The 21098-nt window shown below is 64.4% G+C and overlaps 1 protein-coding gene across 3 annotated transcripts; it reads left to right on the forward strand.

The window, feature by feature from the left end:
* The first annotated feature begins 832 nt into the window (after nucleotides 1-832).
* ASIC1 (acid sensing ion channel subunit 1) lies at nucleotides 833-20873 on the forward strand. Of its 3 annotated transcripts, XM_074929586.1 has the most exons (13): nucleotides 833-1129; nucleotides 1250-1364; nucleotides 1772-2166; nucleotides 3193-3388; nucleotides 16349-16499; nucleotides 16937-17064; nucleotides 17268-17418; nucleotides 17504-17560; nucleotides 17641-17794; nucleotides 17880-17971; nucleotides 18194-18273; nucleotides 18380-18484; nucleotides 18709-20873. In XM_074929586.1, exons 3-13 carry the CDS (start codon nucleotides 1802-1804, stop codon nucleotides 18811-18813), a joined length of 1584 nt encoding a protein of 527 aa, XP_074785687.1. In that variant the 5' UTR covers nucleotides 833-1129; nucleotides 1250-1364; nucleotides 1772-1801; the 3' UTR covers nucleotides 18814-20873. The 3 variants fall into 3 exon arrangements, with proteins under 3 accessions (XP_074785687.1, XP_074785686.1, XP_074785685.1); XM_074929585.1 differs by having other exon boundaries at nucleotides 833-1364; XM_074929584.1 differs by lacking the exons at nucleotides 833-1129; nucleotides 1250-1364; nucleotides 1772-2166; nucleotides 3193-3388 and adding an exon at nucleotides 14486-15683.
* Nucleotides 20874-21098: the final 225 nt, after the last annotated feature.

Raw genomic sequence — 21098 nt, forward strand, 5'->3', positions numbered from 1 at the left:
TGCTGGGAGGAAGCTGGGCAGTGCTGGGGAGGAGCTGGGCAGCGCTGGGAAGAAGCTGGGCAGCGCTAAGGGGAAGCTGGGCAGCATTAAGGGGAAGCTGGGCAGCACTGGGAGGAAGCTGGGCAGCACTGGGGGGAAGCTGGGCAGCATTAAGGGGAAGCTGGGCAGCACTGGGAGGAAGCTGGGCAGCACTGGGAGGAAGCTGGGCAGCGCTTCCCGGGGAGGAGCAGAGCACCCAGCACCCGCTGCCTCCTGCCCCAGGGAGCGCCCTGGGAACCAAAGCGCCATTTCTGCGCCTCTGTAAAGGGGAGAAGGCGAGTCGCCGGGAGAGGGGCAGCACGTCCTGCACCCCCGGCAGCGTCTGTCCCCATCGTGGCAAGGACCATGGCGGGGCCCGTGCCAGCAGGGAGCGAGTCGCCGGGCTGAGCCCGGGGCAGACGCTCGAGGCCCCGCAGCCCCGAGCAGGCGGCCAGAAAGGGCTGGAAGGCGCCCGGCTCCGTCACCCCGGCGCGTCCCAGCACCCGCCCCGGCGCTGGGGTCGCCCGTGGGCGAAGCCTGCGAGGGCGGTGGAGGCCGTGGCAGGGGAGAGCGGGGTCAGGGCTCTATGGGGGGGCCGGGGGGGCTCCGGCGGAGCGAGGAGCCGGAGCATCACTGGAAGGCGCTGGGGGATGGGAGCGGCACACGCACGCACACGCACACACACACACACATTACCCACATGCACACGCCAGCAGCACCAACAGCCCCTGCCAGCAGCCTGCAATCGCTGGAGCGCCCCGCTCCTCCGCCTCTCCCTCCTCCTCCTCCTCCTCCTCCTCCTCCTTCTCCTCCTCCTTCTCCTCGCTGCCCACCGGCCTGCGGCTCCCCTCCGCGGCCTCCGGCCCCACCAGCGCACAGACAATGACTTCATGCGGATTATGCATCTGAAGAAATCACCAGCTCCCAGATAGCCACAGGGGGAGGTATCCATGTGTTTGGCAGGGAAGCAGCCTCCTGCTCGCCTTCCTTCTCCTCCTCTTTTCTCCTCGCACCCGGCAGCTGCCTCCTCTCCGGCGATGGTCGCCTCCGGTCCCCCCGCACAGCGCTGAGCGAGGCCCCGGCGCATCCCCGCTCCCACGCTTGCACCAAGGTACCGCCGAGGCTATTTTTATTCCCCCCATTTCTTTTCCGGTTCGCCCGCTGCTGCCGGGCTCGGTGCCTCTCGCACCCTCCGTGCCTGCACGTCTCCCGCTCCCGTCTTCCCACCCAGCGGCGAGAGGTGGAGGGAGGCTCGTCCCAGCCCCGGCACCCGCGTCGCAGCGGCAGCCGCCGTCGCGGAGCAGAAGGAGCCCAGCTCCGGCCGCGGCCGCCGGCCCTGATTCCAGGTTTGCATCCTCGATTCCTTCATTTATTTGTCGATGCGCCGGTGCCATTTGGGGAAGGTGGAGAAGGGGGGGGGGGAGCTGGGGAGGAGGGGGGGGAGGTGGGAGGGGAGGGGTGGATACGGTGGGGTGCTGGGAAGGGGGTACGGCACCCCAGTCCTGCCATGGGATGGGGAGGGCGGAGAGGAGGTGGGAGGGGAGGAAACGCAAGAGGTCGCACCCAAATAAATACACATATGTGTGTGTGTGTGTGTGTGTAGGCTTGGGGGGAAGAGCAGGACCCAGCAAAGCATCTGCCCCACGCGAGGGCTGCTGGGCACGTCCCTGCACGGGGGTGCCACGGGCTGGGCAGCGGCGGCACCCACGAGGCCGCCCCGGCACCGTGCACCCACAGGCTCCCTTCTCGGCAGAGTGGCCGCCCCGGGGCGCCGGCACGGACCATGATGGACCTGAAGGTGGACGAGGAGGAGGTGGACAGCGGGCAGCCGGTGAGCATCCAGGCCTTCGCCAGCAGCTCCACCCTCCACGGGCTCTCGCACATCTTCTCGTACGAGCGGCTGTCGCTGAAGCGCGTGGTCTGGGCGCTGTGTTTCCTGGGCTCGCTGGCGCTGCTCGCCCTCGTCTGCACCAACCGCATCCAGTACTACTTCCTCTACCCCCACGTCACCAAACTGGACGAGGTGGCGGCCACCAGGCTCACCTTCCCCGCCGTCACCTTCTGCAACCTCAACGAGTTTCGTTTCAGCCGGGTGACCAAGAACGACCTGTACCACGCCGGCGAGCTCCTCGCCCTGCTCAATAACAGGTGGGTGCTGGTGCTTTGGGGTGGCCCCAGGGGACATGTCCGTGGCCCCGGCCACCACACCAGCCCCGCACCTCGTGGGGTAGCGTAGCGAGTGCTGGACTGTTGCGCTCTGGGCGGCGCCTCCGCAGCCTCCGTGAGGAAGCGGATCCTGAGTTAGTTGAGCTCCGCAGCTGGATGCGGCCACTCTGTGGCAACACCGGCAGCCGAGAGCCACCGGGTCCTGCCATTGCTCCTGGGTACGGGGTCCCACCCTGGGCTGCCCTGGGTGGGTCCGGCACACGTGGCTCCTGGCCCCGGTGCGTGGCACGTGCCGCAAGGCCAGGGCCGCCCTGGGACACCCGCGGGGCAGATGCAGCACCACAGCCCCAACGCCACGTCCTGGGTGCTGGACACGCGCAGCGAGGCTGGGCATATCGGCGGGTGAAGCCGCTGAGCGTCACCCACCTGCCAGGAGCCGGGTTGGTGCCATTCCCTGGGCCGTGGGTCTCCGCAGCGGCGGGGTGTGTGGGGAAGCCCCTCGCCCGCCCTCCCCAGCTTCTTGGTGCCACCAAGCCACTGGCATGAGCCCAGTGCCACCAGCAACACGCGGTCCCTGCCTGTGCCATTTGCTGAGGGGCTTCACTGCTGCCCCCTCTCATGCCCCAGGGAGGGGTTTGGAGCCACAAGAATGGGGGCTGAGACCCAGCACACTCAGCCCACGTCCCAGCGAGGCTGCCAAAGGCACGGGGCAGGCGGCTGGGCTGGTCTCGACCAGGGCCGGTGCTGCAGGACAAGCTCTGGGGCAAATGGGACGGGTTTGGTGCCCAGCTTCTCCTCCTCGCCCGCTCTCCTGCCGCCGCTCACGTGCCTCTTGGCCACTTTGTGCTGCTGAATGCTCTGAAAACGCCACGTGCAAAGTGCCTGGGACTCTGCTGAGCCCTCGCCGGGGCTGGGGCAGGAGTAGCTCGTGTGAAGCCCAAACGGGTTTCACCGGCGGGAGCAGCCACCATGGTCAGGCCTCAGCTTCTGCCTCCTCTTTCCCCTAAGATACGAGATCCCAGACACCCAAACGGCCGACGAGAAGCAGCTGGAAATCCTGCAGGACAAGGCGAACTTCCGAAACTTCAAGCCCAAACCTTTCAACATGCTGGAGTTTTACGACCGGGCTGGCCACGACATCCGGGAGATGCTGCTGTCCTGCTTCTTCCGCGGGGAGCAGTGCACCCCCGAAGACTTCAAAGTGGTGAGTGCCCCCGCGGCCCCGGCCTAAGGTCACATTTTCCCCCGTGCAAGGAGGGTGTTTGTCCGCCCGTAGCTGCTGCTGCCTCCTCTCAGCTCAGAAAGGACCGGCAGCATCTTGGCTAAGGGATGCCAGGGATGCCGCTGGCTGTTAGAGCTCCCCAGGAGCACGTGCCGCTCGGTGCGGCTGCACGGGGTGCTCCCGCGTGGGCAAAGCTCCCCGGGATCACTTGGGCTCCGCGAAGGAGGGTTGTGCGTGCCGGGCTGGAAACGCCGCGCTGGAAACTGCCGCGGGGTGAGGAGGCACCGGTGGGAGAGCAGGGCCGGCGGGGAGCCGAGGGAGCCCCGCAGTCCCTCGGGGGGGCAGGTCCCGGTGGCACCGCGCGGTGTTGTGCCCCACCACGGAGGTTGCGTCTCGTGCTGGTGCACGGATCCAGCGCACAATAAAGCCTTTATCCCCCCGCGGCTGCCTCTCCCCCCGTCCAGCTGGGAATTAAACAGTGCCGGCTATTCGGGTGCTGCCTAATAAATTCGGCTCCAGCGTGGAGCCTGCAGCTCTGTGCTGTTCGGGGTCCCCGTCCTCATCCCCAGGGGTGTCCCACTCGTGTCCCGCGGCGGGACGAAGCCGCCGAGCACGCGCCGGCACCGGCTGGGCGCCTGCGGAGCTGCTGCCCAGGTCCCAGCACAATTCGGGTGATTTTAATCATCTGCATTAAATTCCCCTGACAGGCTCTTTACATGGAGCCGTTCTCTGTTGTCAACCGTCGGGCGTTTTAGTTATTAAATGGAGGCAAGTTGCAGCCCGGAGGGGGCTGGATCCTCTCCAGCGCAGCCGGGGAGCAGGGCCGGCTCCCAGCCTGCATGTGGCCACTGGCCGGTTTCGGTGCCGGGCTCTTCCCAGTGCCTGGTTGTGTTTTCTGCGCCGAAGCATCCTCAGGGACCCTCATCCCGGGTCCCAGCCTTCACCTCTCGGGTTCCAAATACCCGACATTCTGCATCCCCTCTGACCGGCAAAAGCAAAATAGACTCACAGCTGGTTTGTTATTCCTGCCTGGATTATTCGTTGCAAGCAGGTTGGGATGATTTAATGGATTTGATTAGAAAAAGCCGCCTCTGTGCTACATTTCTGTTGCTCTTTGGATTCCCCTTGCAGCCTGGCACAGGCAGGGCTGGGGCTGGGGCTGCCTGCGCGGGGGCCCCGTCCTGCTGAGCTGGTTGGGGAGCCTTTGCCCCATCCCTGCGCGGGGGTCCCGGGCTTGGAGAGGGGTTTGTCTGACGGGTGGATTCCTCGCTGCTGCCTCCTCCCAGCTCCGGCCGCGGCCGCCCAGGCTGAGCCAGCCCGGGGCTGCTCTGGGCCTGCTGGCACCGGTCAAGGCTGGGGGGGAACCGGGGACCATCACCCCGTGACTCACCATCACCGCGGCTCGTGCCGCCCCGCTGCGGGTGCTCTGTGTTTCGGGGAGTCCCTCGCACCGCCCAGACTAAGGGGGTGCCCCGAGCAGGGCTCTCGCAGCCGGCGCTGCCGCTCTCCCCCCGTGGGCCCAGGGCAGGCGCCGGCTCCAGCGAGGGCCTTGGCCAGGGAGGATTTTGGGGCTGCCCCGAGCCCGCAGGCGGGGGGGAGCTGCCTGCACGCCGGTGGGGACACCCCTCGGTCCTCTCCCTGCGCCTGTCCCCTGTGCAGCCATTTAACTTCGGTGCCGTGACCGCTGGGGAGAGCTGGGGGCCAGTGGGGATGGCTGGGGGCCAGTGGGGATGTCTGGGGGCCAGTGGGGATGGCTGGGGGGCCAGTGGCCGCCCGGGCGATGCTGGCTGCATGCTGATGCTGGCCGGCGCAGAAGGTGCCGGGCAGAGCCGCGGTTCTGCCGCCAGCACCACGGCCCCGCCAGGCTGCCGCTGCCACGTTATCTGTCCCCGGCAGAAGGGAGGGCTCGGGGGGGGGGGGGGGGGGGGGGGCGACGCGGCGAATGCAAATGAGGGGCTGCCGTAACCGAAATATCCGGGGTGACAATAAGGCGGCGGGAGCTGCCGCCTGCCCGTGTCTCCCCTCGCTGCCCTACGGTGGGAGAGCATCGCCGGGGGGGGCAGCTGCAGCAGCCCAGGCCTTCACTCCCCCCCCAGTGCTGGGAGCACTGCCCGGGCGCCCCCCGGGGATGCACCCACCCAGGAGCATCCCCTGGGGGGGCGGTGTGGGTCTCAGCCCCCTCAGCCTGCAGCTGGGACAGGATCCCCCAGCACACAGGGTTTGTGGGAAGACTCATCCCGGGATCATACGGGCTTTTCCCACCTCCTCTTCCATCCGGTGTCATCGCCAGGCCATGTCAGGGGGGTCCCTGGCATTGTTCGTCCCCCTCCACCCCCCCGGCCGGGTCACCGCAGGGGCCGGGTGCTCCCCAGCAGCAGCCGGGGCAGGATGCGGGGATGCTCCAGGGACAGAGGTGGGGCTGACCGGGCTGGGCCTCGTCTCGTGTGGGGCACTGAACCCTCTAAGAAGACCCAGGGGGAAACAATTGGCCCACCCCAGCTTCACCCTGGCTCTTCCCAGCCCCCCAGCACCATGGGGGTGTCTGGCACCCACCAAAGCTCCCCCACTGCAGCGGTCCGGGACGGGGAGGGGGACGCGCAGGGAGGAGCAGCCGTCTCCTCTCCCCAGCCCCAAAATCCTGGCACGGCCTTAAAGTCTGGAGGGGCAAACACAAGGCTGAGGGGCAAGTCCTGACCCCCGTCAGGGCACAGCCTCGAGGGACACGGGCTGAGGATGTCCCTGTCACCACGCCCAGAGCCACAGGGCCACACATGGGGTGGGCAGGGGGAGCCGCCCCGTTCCCCTTCGCAGGGAAGGGGGAATCGCCCTCTCTGCTGCCTCCGTTTAGGGACTGCGCTCCCCGACGTGCTCATTAGCTGCAAAGATCAATGTTTCACGCTTGCTACTTCATTATTTATAAGTTCAAGGCCTCGCTCCTCTGCAGGAACGCGCGGCCCCACCAGCTCCCAGCTTGCGTTTCCTCTCCCTCCCCGCGCTGGAAAAGGGCCCCCGGAGCCCCGCTCACCCCGCGCGGATCTGCCCCTCGCCCAGCAAGGGAAAGGCCCAGGAGTCTTCTCTCCAGGCTCTAAACCTCATGAATTTTCTTTCCATCCCTGGGCACAAAGAGAAACCCAGAGGATAAGCTTCCTCTCCCCACCCCAGTATGGCCCGTGGGATGGAAACTGGGGCAGCCCCACATAACCCTGGCACTGAACCTGGGGACGGTGCCCCAGGCCTGCGAAGCCCCTTCCCGGGGCCGGTGCAGCCGGGGCGGATGGGAGCAGCCGTGCCTGGCGCGGTGCAGCGCCCGGTGGCAGCTTTTCCTTCTCATACCCCGTGATCCCATCCCGGGGAAGAGCCACGTCCCCAACTCCTCGTCACCGTCCTGCGTCAGGACAGGGTGGCCGAGCCTGGCAGGGGAGCTGGGAGCCGTGGGGCAGCATGCACGGGACACCCTCCATAAACTGCAGAGGATTAAGACCTCTGGACCGTTTCCATGAGGCTCCAGGGCTGAGGTGGCACTAGGGAGAATTGAGTTTGACATGGAGATCATGCCGCTGCCTTTTGCATCGGATTTTTTTATTCTCTGCCCTGGAAATACTGAGCACACGGAGGAAGAGCAAGGGAGGGAGCAGGAAAGGTCTGGAGCAGTCCCAGCAAACCCTGCCCATGCTTCTCCTCTCCTCCTTCCTCCCATCTCTGGAGCAATGTGGGGGCTTCTGGGACAGAGAAGGGGTCCAGCGGCATTTCACTGCACCCCACGGCACCCCACTGTACCCTGCACCTCCCCACCACCTTTCTGAACCCCACCGGACACCACCAGATCCTGCTGCACCCCTCTGCACCCTGCGGTGTCCCTCTGCACCCCCAAAACCTCTCTGCACCCCTCTGAACCCCCTGCTGAGCCCACCACACGCCAGCTGGTGTGCGTTGGGGCTCAGCTGATGCCGCCCCACTGAAAAAAAACCCTCATGTCCTTCACACCTGCCCCGTTGGTGCTGGGACACCCCAGCACCCCTGGGAGCTGGGAGGGAGGGCTGTAACGGGGCGCACTCAGGTCTGCGAGTACCCAGCCAGGGGATGCTGCCGGTCTCACAGCTCCACCTCGACCCTCAGCCCCACGGGACCCACCCCCCAGCACCCACTGGGCACCCAGGCGTCCGGCCCCCAGCGCCCCATGGCCCGGCACGGAGCTGCAGCAGTCACAAGGCCGGGAGCCCCGCGGTGAGCAGAGCTCCCCCGCGGCGCAGCGTTAGTGGATAATCATAGAGCCGGAGTGAAAAGCATCTCCAACACAGCTGGAGAGACCGGGCGCGGGAATTACTGATACCCAGATATTTCCTGGAGCTTTAGACAGTCAATAAACAAACCACACGGGCCCATCTGGCTCTGGAAAAACAACTTGGGGGCCACTCGTGGGCAGCAGGGCCGGCCGCTGGCCCCACGTAACATCCTCCTGGTTTGGGGCCCGTCCCCGGGGGCACCCTGAGCCCCGACATCCCCCGCGGCGGCGCCCGACGGAGCCGGCGCATTCACAGATCCTGTAAAACATTCAAGTGATTTATGTAAATCGCTTCAAAAAGTGGCACATGGGCTCCTAAATAACTTATAAGCGTTTGAAACCGCTCGCATGTATCCGTTATTTCGGAGCAGTGATTCACCTCCGGCATCCCGGCGGTTCTCCCCGGGGCCATCCCCACCTGCAGCATCTGCCAGCTCCCGCCCGGGCTCACCCTCGGCCTCGGCCTCTCTCTGCTGTCGACCAGCAGCAGCGTTTGACCCCGGAGGTTGCATCATTTTCCAGACAAACGAAGAAAACCCAGTGGGACATGGGCTGTCTGGTGCAAAATAATTGGAGGTGATGGAGCAGAGGAGCAGCCGTGCACGGGACCGCGGCCGGGACGGCAGCCCTCGGCTGGGGGAGGCTCCGCTCTCCCGGGAAGCTCGGCGGGTCGGGAACGCCCCGACTCTGTCAACTCAGTGGCAGCTCGGAGACTTTCCAGTATCACGGTATTTTGCTCAAAGCAAATCATCCAGAAAGCAGCCGTGAGCAGTTTAAACCCTCGGGCACGGAGCAGAGATGCCGGCAAGCGTTGTTCCTTGGCTGCCTCCTTTCTCCAGCTTCATCCCAGCTTTTCCAGACACGGGCACCTGGGGGTGCGGGCAGGACCGGGGATCCCTCAGCTGCTTGGGGCTTCGCTCGTGTTCCAAGCCAGCTGCATTTCACACTCATTCTGCAGTGGGACAGTGATGCCACGGTGTGACCCTGGTGCTGTCACTGCGCCGGAGCGATGTCACCGAACCCGCCGCGATCTTGGCTGAGCTGGTGCAGAGAAGGGTGAGGAACAAGAGGGCTGAGGGCGTCGGTGCTGGGCACGGCATGGCGGGAGGCTGAGGCATGCCTGTGCCCCGCAACTGCTTCGTTAGTGGCTCTGCGACGGAGCAGGGAAACCATTTAGTGCTCCTGCGCTGAACGTCGCTCCCAGCCGCCCCGGCAGGCGACAGGGAAGGAGAGACAAGGACACAGAGGATCAGGATCGGGCCCAGCCGGGTGTCCGTCCCCAGCAGCACCCCCGGGCGCCCCCAGAGCCACGGCGCAGAGCAGCACAGCAGCACTTTGCACCCCCAGAGGAGTCACACACACCCGCACTGCAGCACTTTGCACCCCCGGAGGGGTCACGCACACCCACAGCACTTTGCACACCCAGAGGTTTCGTGCCAAGAGCTCCGAGTGGCTCAGATGCACCTCAGGGCATTCCTGCTCCTCTTGCGTTGCCTTCGCACATAAAGAATCATTAACAAATGAATTATTAATTATTCATAATAAGCCTTAATGGCATCCGTGGCTGCTGGAAGAGATGAGGCTTTCGAGTGCTCTCCGGCCGCAGCGGAGGGAAGGTGTCACGGCTGCGGGGGGGCACCCTGTGTGCCCCCGGGTGCTGGCCCCGAGGGAGCCGCTTCGCGCAGCCCCGGGTCACCACCAGCACGTGGTATTTTCCCAAATTGTTGCCCCTTTATCTCCCTTCGGTCTTTATCCGAGACCCAGGCTCACGCTGCCTCTGCCAGCTGTGGGTATTTCAAAGAACCTGCCCAGGAAACCTCCTGGTGCCATTTTCCCTCTCCCGCCCCGATATCAAGTGGGGAGGAGAGGGGGGCAGGTCCCCAGCACACGTAGACCCGCGCAGGAGCAGAGATCTCCCCGGAGAGATCCGGGAAATTAACTGTCTCGTGGCCTTTTGCCTCAGGTTTAATTTATCTGGCTTTTTATAGACGCCTTTGTTTTATCGCCCGCAGAGAGTTTGGCCGGAGCCGGGGCTCTCCAGGCCGTGCGCGCCGCTGCAATTCCTGCAACAACCATGAATCAAGAAGCTCCTCGCCATCGCGGGCTCTTACTGATTTACGCAGGCCCCGACACTTGGATATTATAACCTTTTTTTCTTTTTTTTCTTTTTTTTTTTTTTTACTTTATTTTCCCTCCGGATGGACAGTTTGGTACATTTGCATCCAGGCTCTTGCCATAAGGGCAGAGATGGGGCAGGGGACGGCGCTGGGCCGTGGTGCTTCCCACTCGCCCTCCGGTTTGTGGGGGGTTTGAAGCCCCCTCTCCTCGCTCCCCCCACAGCCTCACGGCCCGGTAAAGCAGCAGGGAGACCCCTCCAGAGCAGCCACGCGCCGGGGCCGCGTAACCACCCTGCTTGGATTAGATTAGATTTGAAAACCGTGGCGCATGCAGAGGCCAGAGCGAGCGAACACGGCGAGAAAACCAGATAGGAATACAATTTTTTTTCTCCCCCCCACCAATAAAACCGTCGGCTCGGATCTGCTTGCACACACTGTCTAAGCAATTGTGAAGGATGTCAGAAAAAATTGCAACCTGCTTATGGGTAATTCGTGACCGGCAGGAAACGGGGAAAGGCACGGGGATAAGTGTCCACGCGGAATAATCCCGGTCGCCCGGGGATTAGCAGCACCTCGGCAGGATCCTCGGCACCCCGGCAGGGCAGGAGCTGGCAGAGTCCCGGTGACCCCTCCGTGGCACAAAGGGAAGCACCGACGGATAAATCACCCCAACGCTCTCGGCGTGACAAACTGTTTCAATTATAGGAGCGTAAATAGATCCCCGGCGAGAAGGATGAGGCGGCTGTGGACGCACGGCGAAGGGCCCGGCCGCGGGGACATGCTCGCCCGCCCGTGGAGCTGCTTGGGGGGCCCTGGCTGAGCCCCCTCCCCGAGTCGGGGGGGGTGCTGGAGGTGGCCTCTGCACCCCGAGGCAGCAGCACCTGCACCTGGCTGGGCTGGCTGGGAAGCGCTTGGCAGCGCAGGCCCAGGGAAGCTTTGAAAGATTAATGGAGTTTAAATGGAAACGTTTGGAGAGGAGATAAGGCTCATCTGATATGAAATCGTATGGAACGACGGGAGCCAGGGAGGCCCCGGGTCCATAATGAAGTCCACTTAGCGCATTACTCACCATAATGTGCTTTTTATTAAAGTCCTGTGCTGCAGATGCTGGGTCTGCAGCCGATAACCCGGGGCAGGGTGGCACAGGGACCTGGAGCACCCGTCCCCTCCGCCCTGAGCCCCAGCACCCAAAGCCTCCGGGACGGAGCACGCCAGCCCGGCACAGCCCCAAAAAGGGACTTTTGGTTCCTCGTCCCCTCGAGAGCCCGGTGCCACGGCAGCACCCATCCCCACGCCTGGGGCTGCGCTGCCTGGGCCCGAGGGGATGGGGTGGAGAGGAGGCGGAGGTGGGAAATAATACAGAGGAAAAACTCTTTTTTAATCATCAATTTTTCTGCATTAGAATGTGACATGCTAATCCACTGTGAAGCATCTAATCTGGGGGATAAAGAGCTGGATAACACAAGCTGCGCCCGGCTTGGCTGGCGGAGTGAGCGGAGGCAAGGTGGCAGCATCTGATAAGGGGCGGCAGGATTAGTCCCGGCAGAGATCCCGGCTGCCCGGGCAATCCCATCCCGCTCGGCTGCCCCGGCTCTGCCTCTCACCGGGGTCAGGGAGGGGATCCGCAGCCCCGGAGCCGACCCGAAGCCGCTCATCCTGCCCAGAGCAGCCACCGAGGCGCTGCGGGTGCCGCCACCACCATCTTGCAGCTCTGGGAGCTGCAGGACACATCCCTGGGCCAGGGCACGTCACGAACCTGGTTCTTCTCCCCCGCAACCACCCGGCTGCGTCGTGGGAGCGGGACAGCCCGGCTGCCCCATCAAACCTCCCTCCCCCAAATCCTGCTTCTGGCGGCTGTGGGGTTGCCCCCCACCTCCTCCCTCCCCACCGGTCAGCCCAGGACTCCGGGCACCCCCAGGGATGACGCAGGGAGCTCGGCCCCGGCTCAGCGGGTCCTTGGCAGGGAGAGGCAGCGCCCCGAAAACCGAGCGGGTCCGGCTCCCGGGGCGCTTTCTGCGACGGCCTCCCCAGGGCCAGGCTGCTGCTTGCAGGCCCGGGATAACAGAGCTTGCAATGTTGTTTTCTCCTCGCCTCCTCGGGGATTGGTTTATCTCTATGAATAACTCCATCCCGGCTTTGATCTCCTCTGCCATTAAAGCGTGACAGGCTGTGAAATGTGCTGTTGCTGCCGTCAAATCCCCCTCCCGCTTCCCCCCCCGCCGCCTCCGTGCTCCCCCGCTCCGGGGAACCTCCTTTCCCGGGCCCGTGAGGAGCTGCAGAGCAGCGAGCGGGGACGAACCGCCACGGGACAGTGGCCAAACACTTAACGCGGGAGCCAGGAAAGTCGAGGCTCCTTCCACCATGGCGCGTCCCTCGCTGCGGCAGGGAGGAGGGCAGCGAGCATCCCGGGTGCCCAGCGGTGGGTCGGGGTGTGGTGGCATCATCCCAGCACGCGCCGCCACGGGGGCTGATGTCACGGCTAATTATAGCATCCCCCATCCCTCTCCCCCGCCAAAGCTTTACCTGAGAGAGGGTAAAAATAACTCCTGGCGAGGGAGGAGCTGGAACGAGCCCAAGGACTCCTCCAGCATCTCCAAAACTTGCACAAACCAGGACGGCACCCTCCTGCCTGCAGCACGGGGACACGCCACAGTTTGTCCCCGCTCGTGGGGTCAGGACACGCTCCCCCGAGTGCCCGGTGCCACCGTGCTCCTGGCTGCCACCCTCCCCGGTCACCTTCACCCCGGCTCAAGTGTCAGCTCCGGGACAGGCGGCGGTAACCGGAGCCGGGGCAGCTCATCCTTGCTGCCCCAGCGAGCTGTTTAAGCCGAACAGGCAGGTTAATGGCCCCAGGCGATGACGAGTGTTTTCATTACAGCATCTCCCTCTCCCTGCTGCCATTGCTCCCAAGGAGACACATTAAACCTCCTCCTGCCTTGGGATCAGATCAGCCCCTCTGATCTGGGTCTGGCCCACGGGGCCCCGGGGCAGCGCCGCTGGCCCCACAGTGCCCTGCCAGGGCCAAACTAACCCCTTCAGGTTTCTCTTCCATTTTCCTTCTCCTCCCCTGCCTCCTGCAGACTCTGCACAGAAACTCCCCGTTCCAGAGCTGGGGAAGAGCAGAAATCCCACCCCGATCCCAGACAGGGACCTGCTCGCTCCCTGCGAACAGCGTCCTCTAGCACCGGTCTAGATCAGCCCAGCTTGCTCCCAGCTTGCTCCCAGCTTGCTCCCGCAGGGCTGAGCCAGCCCAGTGGCCCCAAACCCCCTCCCAGGTGAAGGCCTGATGCCTCTGTAGCCCAGACCTGCCCACGGTGCAGCTGCAGCTCATCCCTGTCAAAACCAAAGGGGATGTGACCTGGTCCCCGTGGCACGGTGGCTCCCAGCCCCCCAGTCCGCCTCCCTGGTCCCATTTCTCAGGGTGTTTCCAGCTCCAGCTCTCTGGGTTGCTCCCAGAGGGCGCGACCTTGCTCTTGGCTTTATGAAATTTCATCCCCAAAGTCACCCACCCTTTCCCGCAGGTGCTGACAGCCTCCCCAGCTCTGTGGCAGCTGCATCCCTCTTCCACAAGGGCCCCGTTGGGAATATTGAGCTTGGGGAGCCCCAGGACGGCCCCTCGAGGGACAATTCGCTGTCACATCTTGGCTGGGCCCACCCCGGCAGGGATCTCTACCCATTACACCGGCGTCCCTGGCTGGGGAAGAGCAGATCACTTTGCCTGGTATCAGATCAGATTTGTACAAGTTTCCCGGTTGTAGTTTGGTGGTGCCCGTGTCCACGAGCTGGGATGTGCTCAGGGCCCCAGGGCCCCGCAGTGCAGGTGGGGAAGGAGTCACTGCCAGGCTGGGACGTGCTCGTCACACCCGGGCATCAGCCAAAACCTCCCGTCCAGGTCTTGCGCATCAGGGCGCTGCCGTATTTAGATGCTCCCCTTCCCCCTGGGCCGGCGCTGGCAGCTGCGGCGCTGGGATGGGGCTGGAAATCGCTCTGTGGTCGCATCAGATGCTTTTATGAAGTGCTGAGTGCTGGGAAAAAGCAAACCACGAGAAGGGGCTGTGCTGCTGCAGGGCTGCAGGGAGGAGACGCCGTTGCTCCGGGTTGCCAGCCTGGCCACCAGCTCCATCCTGCCACCCTGCAGCAGGGCTGAACACCCCCCCCCCCAAGACCCCCAGCATCACCGAGCCTGGACGCCGTCCCCTGGGGGGAGCGGGGGCTTCCCTGTGCCCCACAGGGACCCGCAGCACAGTGACACACGGCGTGCTGGCTGGGCTCTGCAGGAGTTGTCCCCGGAACCACGGCAGAGCCCAAATCCTGCCAGAACCAGCCCTGGCTCGGAGGAGGACAAGGACCTGGCACCGCCCGGACGCCATCGCCTGCGCCAGACGGGGGAGAGGAGCCCGCAGGGCCGGGTGCTGCCGGGCAGGATGGCACCTCCGGAGCCCGGGGACACCACAGCACCCTTCTGCGCTGGGCGGGCGCTGCAGCACGACAGCAGCACTGATATTTTGGGAAAACCTCTGGCTCCAGCCGCCCTGACGAAGAGCCCGGCGAGCCCGGCATATGGCGGCTCAGGAAACAGCCCGGTGCCCGGCGGGGAGGGCCTGGCTGGAGCAGCCGTCGGGGCTGCCAGGGCCGCGCTGCCCCGCAGCCAGGAGGGAGGACGCGGCGTGGGCACGCAGCAGGCCCACGCACCCCCCTGAGCCCCCGTGTTCGCCGGACACAGCAGCCTCTCGGGCCCCCCCCGGGGCAGCACCGGGAGCTCCCAACACGTCGGTGCTTCTGGAGCCGGTGACGTTTCTGCTCCATCCTGCCAGCCGCAGCCGGCCGGTCCCGGGGGACCTGGGGAGCCCGCAGAACCGCCCCTCGCTCCTCCTCTCCTCCTCTCTGCTCCTCATATACCCTCCTCTCTCCGTCCCCTCCAAGCATCCCTCTGCTCCTCTCCCTCCCTCCACTCGCCTCTCGCTCCTTTCTCCTTCTCCATTTCTCTTTGAACTTGGCCCTTCCTCCTTCCCCGCTCTCGTCCAGCCCCTCTCACCCACACGCTGAAGAACAGACCCACTGTCGACCCCCAGGCTGTGGCAGAGCAGGGGCCAGGACCCCCACACCAGAGCTGGGACACCCACGCTGGAGCCGGGACCCCCACGCCGGAGCCAGAACCCCCACACCGGAGCCAGGACCCCCACGCCGGAGCCGGGACCCCCACGTCGGAGCCAGGACCCCCACACCGGAGCCAGGACCCCCACACTGGACGATGCCTCTCCAGATATTCTGCACCATCTCATTCGCCAGTGAGGAAAGACCACAAGATGCTGCAGACGCTGGGAGGGGAGAGGATGGAGCAGACGAGTTCCTGTACGGGCAGGAGGAGGATGAAGAGGAGGAGGAGGAGGACGTGGGGGCAGCCACGGACTTTGTGGCCTTTGCCAGCAGCTGCACGCTGCACGGGCTGAGCCACATCTTCGTGGAGGGCAGCCTGGGCGCTCGGCAGGCACTCTGGGCGCTGGCCTTCCTCCTCTCCCTCTCCGTCTTCCTCTACCAGGTGGCCGACCGCATCGTCTACTACCTGGAGTACCACCACGTCACGCTGCTCAGCGAGGAGGACAGCCCCGAGATGACCTTCCCCGCCGTCACCTTCTGCAACATCAACCGCGTGCGGGTCTCGCAGCTCAGCCACGAGGACCTGCTCTACCTGGCCCCCCTGGTCGACTACGAGCCCGGGATGGAGCTGGGCTTCACCCCGGCGCAGCCCGGCCCCGGGGATGAGGACGAGCCTTTAAATTTGTACGGGTTTTTTAACCGCACTTGCCACCAGCTGGAGGACATGCTGCTGAGCTGCAGCTACCGGGGCGAGCAGTGCGGCCCCGGCGACTTTGCGGCGGTGAGTAGCCCCAAGGCAGCGGGGAGCAGCCGGCGCCGTGCCGGAGCAGACACGACGGGTGACGACGGGTGACGCTGCCCTTGCCAGCTCGCCCGGGGACAGGTTGATATCTCAGCCCTGTCTGCCGGCACCTGGGCGTCTCGCTGGAGTTGTGGGGACGGCACCGGCTGCGGAGACCCGCTGGCAGGACCCGGAGAGCAGCCCCGGGGCTGCGCTGGCAGAGGAGGTGCCTGGCAGCTCCATCCGGCGTCACCACGGGGCACCGTGGGCTCTGCGGCCTCGCCGGCCCTTTGCCCAGGCTGGCAGCAGCTTGGAGACGAGCCGGCCGCCCCGGGTGGGGTTGGCTGGAACGGCCGAGGAGGGACCGGGGGGGTCAGGATCCCGTCCAGCCCCGAGCTGAGTGACGCCGACTCGGGGAGCCGGGGCTGCCGCGGGGTCTGTGGGGTCGAGGCGCTGCAAAGTGTCTCCTCCGAGTCTGCGCCATCCCCGTGCCTCGGTGGGGAACATCTGCTCCTCTGCTTCCAAGAGGAGACAGTTCCAACAGGGAGAAGCACCTGTAGGGCAGGAGCCTGGGCTGGATCCTACCCCCAGGCTGGGCCCGGTTGTGTTTCGGGGCCGGGGCCAGCAGCGGGACCCCAGCCTCAGCCCCGTGTCTTCTGCCGCAGGTTTTCACCCGCTACGGGAAGTGCTACACCTTCAACGCGGGGCAGGACGGGAAGCCCCGGCTCATCACCATGAAGGGGGGCACCGGCAACGGCCTGGAGATCATGCTGGACATTCAGCAGGACGAGTACCTGCCGGTGTGGGGGGAAACAGGTAACGCACCGCCCCAGCGGCTCTGCCAGCCGGTCCGCTCGGTCACCAGCAGCTCCCGAGGTGCTTCCCAGCCCCTTCCCAGCTCCCCACCACGTCCCTCAAGCTCCCTCCTCTCCCCTCCTTCCATTTCTCATCACTTCGAGTCCTTTTCTTTCCTTTTTTCCTCCTTGTCTTTGCTCTTCGCCATGGCAACTCCCCATCGGTTTAGACAAGCAGCCATCGCTTGTTTATAAATAGAGGCAAACACTTTCCCTGCTGCTCTCCCCGGGTGCTGGAGCAGGAGGGTCAGAGGCGGAGGGGACAAGGACACGGACAGATGGTCGGATGGATGGACACGTGAATGGACGAATTTGCCCAGGGGAAGGGTGGGAGACAGGAGAAGTTTTGGTCCCTCTTGCAGAGCAGGGTACAGCTCACCCCACTTCTCTCTGCCGCAGACGAGACCTCGTTCGAAGCCGGGATCAAGGTGCAGATCCACAGCCAGGATGAGCCCCCGCTGATCGACCAGCTGGGCTTCGGGGTGGCTCCCGGCTTCCAGACCTTCGTGTCCTGCCAGGAGCAGCGGGTAGGGACTGGGGGGGGGCCGGGCTGCTCCCTCCCACCCCACACTGGGGGCTCGACCTGCTGCGGGACACCGAGCCTCCTCCCTGTCCCCACGACAGACGGAGAAGGGGACCCGGCCCTGGGGACCGATGCAGCGAGCGTGTCTGTCCCTTGCCGGGGGCCGGTGGGCTTCTCTCCTCACTCCTGGCTTCTGCCCCCTCCCAGCTCATCTACCTGCCGCCTCCCTGGGGCGACTGCAAGGCCGTGGCGGGTGACTCGGAGTTTTACGACACCTACAGCATCACGGCCTGTCGCATCGACTGCGAGACCCGCTACCTGGTGGAGAACTGCAACTGCCGCATGGTGCACATGCCAGGTGAGCCCCGCCGTGGGGCCCGGGCCCGCCGGGCTCTGCCCACCGCCACGATCCCCCCCAAAAACCCGCCTTCTCTCTCCTCCAGGCGATGCCCCTTACTGCACCCCGGAGCAGTACAAGGAGTGCGCGGATCCGGCCTTAGGTGAGGCTGCCCAGCCCTGCGGGACCGAGCCGTGGGGGTTGGATTTCTCCATCTCTCCATCTCCTTCTCTCCCTGCCCAGATTTTCTGGTGGAAAAGGACAACGAGTACTGCGTCTGCGAGATGCCCTGCAACGTGACCCGCTATGGCAAAGAGCTCTCCATGGTGAAGATCCCCAGCAAGGCCTCCGCCAAGTACCTGGCCAAGAAGTACAACAAATCGGAGCAGTACATCGGGTAACGTCCTGGTGCCACGGCGGCGGGGCGGCGTCTCGTCCCTCCGTCCCCAATCTCAGCCTGACGCCGCTTCTGTCCTGCACAGGGAGAACATCCTGGTGCTGGATATCTTCTTTGAAGCCCTGAACTATGAGACGATCGAGCAGAAGAAGGCGTACGAGGTGGCCGGCTTGCTGGGTGAGTGTTGGTGGTTGTGACGGGGGCCCTGCGGCAGCACCCGGCCGGTGCCCCCCGACACGGTGGTCCCGTGCTCCGTGGCCCTGCTCCCAGGCGATGTGCCGACCGCGTGGCTGCAGAGCGGGGCACCCCATAGCCGTGACGAGTTCTGCCCTTCCTCTGCTCCCTCTGCCATGGGACGCCGGCCTCGTGCCGCCCTGATGGCTTCCCTCTCCTGTGCAGGTGACATCGGAGGGCAGATGGGGCTGTTTATTGGGGCCAGTATCCTCACAGTACTGGAGCTGTTCGACTACGCCTACGAGGTGAGTGTCTCTGCCCCGGGTTACTCTGGAGCACCCAAACACTCAGGTGGGACATGGGGAAGAGCCACCCACGAGCCCCCACGGTACTGAAATCTGGCTCTGGCAGGTGATAAAGCACCGGCTGTGCCGGCGGGGCAAGTGCCGCAAGAACCACAAGAGGAACAACACGGACAAGGGCGTCGCGCTGAGCATGGACGACGTGAAGCGCCACGTAAGCGCCGGGTTTGCCACGGGAGCTGCTGGTCCCCGCGTGCAGCTCGGAGGCTGCCCCAGATACGTCACGGGGTGGGGTGGGGGTGTCGCTGTTTCGGGGAGCGCTTGGGAAAGGAGCAGAGGGACCAGGCCGAGATGCTGTGGGGCGACAGGACTCGCGCTCTGCGGGAGGGCTGGGGGAAACCAGTGACCCCAGGGTCCCGTCTGGCCTCTGCCCCACAGAATCCCTGTGAAAGCATACGGGGCCACCCGGCAGGCATGACGTACGCAGCCAACATCCTACCTCATCACCCGGCCCGGGGCACCTTTGAGGACTTCACCTGCTAACCGACGTCTGGATGTACAACCTGAGCTACCAAAGCCCTCCGGAGAGCTGCCCTTCTCCCTGCGAGCGCCAGCGGAGAGACACATCTAGGGGACCTTGCTCCTCGCTACGGTGGGACACGGACAAGAGCGACAGCCTCGGATTTCGGGGCAGGCGGTCGGGTGGGCTGACGCTCGAACCCGGCGCGCAGCCCCCGCGGCAGCGGCTCCGCGCCTGCCCCGTTAGTTCAGAGACTTGAGGACGCTCCAGCCCGGCCCGTCCTTGCGGTGCGGGGAGCGACACGCACAGCGGGCTGGGGCACAGGCCTGCCCCGTCTCCTCCCCTCGGCTCCCCTCGGCCTTTTTAACTAGAAACCCAGAAGCCAAGAAGAAGCAGCCGTTCGGCCGCAGAGTCTCCATCCACAGCCCTGTCCGTCTGTCTGTCCATTGTCTCCATGCCCATCCTGCCCCAACGCCTCGGCCGGCACTTGCTGGGACCCCCGTGCCCGGCAGGAGGGATTCACCGAGGAGCCCCACGGCATGTCCGGCAGCGGGTGCGGCAGCCCCAGGAGAGCCTCGTTGTCCCCTGGGACCGCGGTGGCCCGTGGCCGGCCCTTGCTCGGGCACCCCTGGCCACTCCACGCGCATGAAGACGGGGCACCTCCACCTCTCCGAAACGTCTTCCTCAGCACCCTGCCCCAGGGACGGCGGTGCCCGGCCACCAAGCTCGCTGGCCGGCTGTGAGCTCCCGAGGGGACTCAGCCAGGGGGTGCCACCTCGGCGCTGAAGACCCCGTCACCCGGGCACTCTCCCTCGGCCATGTCGGGTCGAGCGATGGTGTGGTCTCCCTGCCCTTCTCTCCTGGGCTCTGCGCAGCCTGGCCAGCGCTAGCCCTGCCCCGCAGTCCCTCCTGTCCCCAAGGAACCTGGGGGTACCCCGTGCAGCCCCCCAAAACAGCCATCTTTGGGGAGAAAGGCAGAAGGAAAGCTCCTGGCCCCCATTTCAGCTGCAGCCACCGGCCCGGCTCAGCCGGGGGCAGCACACGGGACGGCCCCTTGGCACCGCTTCGGCCGGGTGGGCACAGGAGCCCCGACACCGAAAGGGTTCGTAGCCCGAGGGACACCCCACGGCACAGCAGGCTCCGGTCCCCGGTCCGGCAGGCCCCCACCCCGCCGAACCCCCTGGCAGCAGCTGCCCCCGGGCACCGCGAGCCCCGGGCGCCTCTGGGGCATCCCCCGGCTCGAGGCCCCGGGCTGGCCGCTGCTCCTCCTGCCGCTGCCCCCCCCGGCACGCAGAGACCTGCCCTGGCAGCCGGGGGCCGGCGCTGGCCCAGTCTCTGCTCCCCAGGCCCACAAGTGCACCCCCATTTCACTCCAGGGTCAGTGGAAATTGGCCTCCCCCAGCCCCTGCCAGCCCCCAGGCCCCACGCATCGAGCAAGAGCCCTCCCAGGGCTGAAGTGCTACTTATCTTTAAGAGCTTTTGCAATAAGTCTTTTTAGTAATTCTTATTTCTAAACCGCAGTTTTGTTTTTATTATTGACATTATTATTATTTGCTTCCTGACCAAAATTAAGAACTGGGGGTCAGTCCTTTGTATCCAGCGATCGCCCAAAGATGACGGGTCGGCCACATCCATAAATTTTCTTATGGATTTTTCCTGACGTTTCATTGCGTTTCATTTATTTATTTTCTTTCTTTCTCTTTCCCATTAAAGCTTTTAAAGATGGGGCTGGGATTTGACCTTGACGCTCACCTGTTGAAGCATACACTTCTTTGTTTCTATTATGTCATCTGCATTTTATATTTCTTATATATAATATATATGACTATATATATATGTGTACATATATATATATATCTCTATATATGCATCATATCAGTGTAGATACCCATCCAGTAGCATTTAGGCCTTGTTCTTGTGCCATTTTTTTTTTCTGTTACTGATCTCTGAATGCCTTCAAGTGTATAAAGTGTTGAATTCTCTCTGGTATCTGTACTATGTACACACATTTTCATAGGAAGCACAATAAGATGACAGATGCATTGTACATCAATACCTGCTACTCTTAACGATGATATAAAGAATGATATAACTCCTGAACACTGAGCCTCTCTCTCTTGCTGAGCTGCTGGAAATGCTCCCCAAGGAGGCAGGTGGGGACGGCATCATCCCAGGATGTTCTTGAAGGCGTCGCTGAAATCCTGGAGCCGAGATCAGAAGGCTGGGGGCGGGGGGGGGAAGGATAAAGCTTTGGTCCAGATTTCCAGCATCGTCTTTAAAGGCGCACATGAACACCAGCAACAGCAGA

Source organism: Athene noctua, chromosome 30, assembly GCF_965140245.1.
Source record: "Athene noctua chromosome 30, bAthNoc1.hap1.1, whole genome shotgun sequence".
NCBI classification, from domain to species: Eukaryota; Metazoa; Chordata; class Aves; order Strigiformes; family Strigidae; genus Athene; species Athene noctua.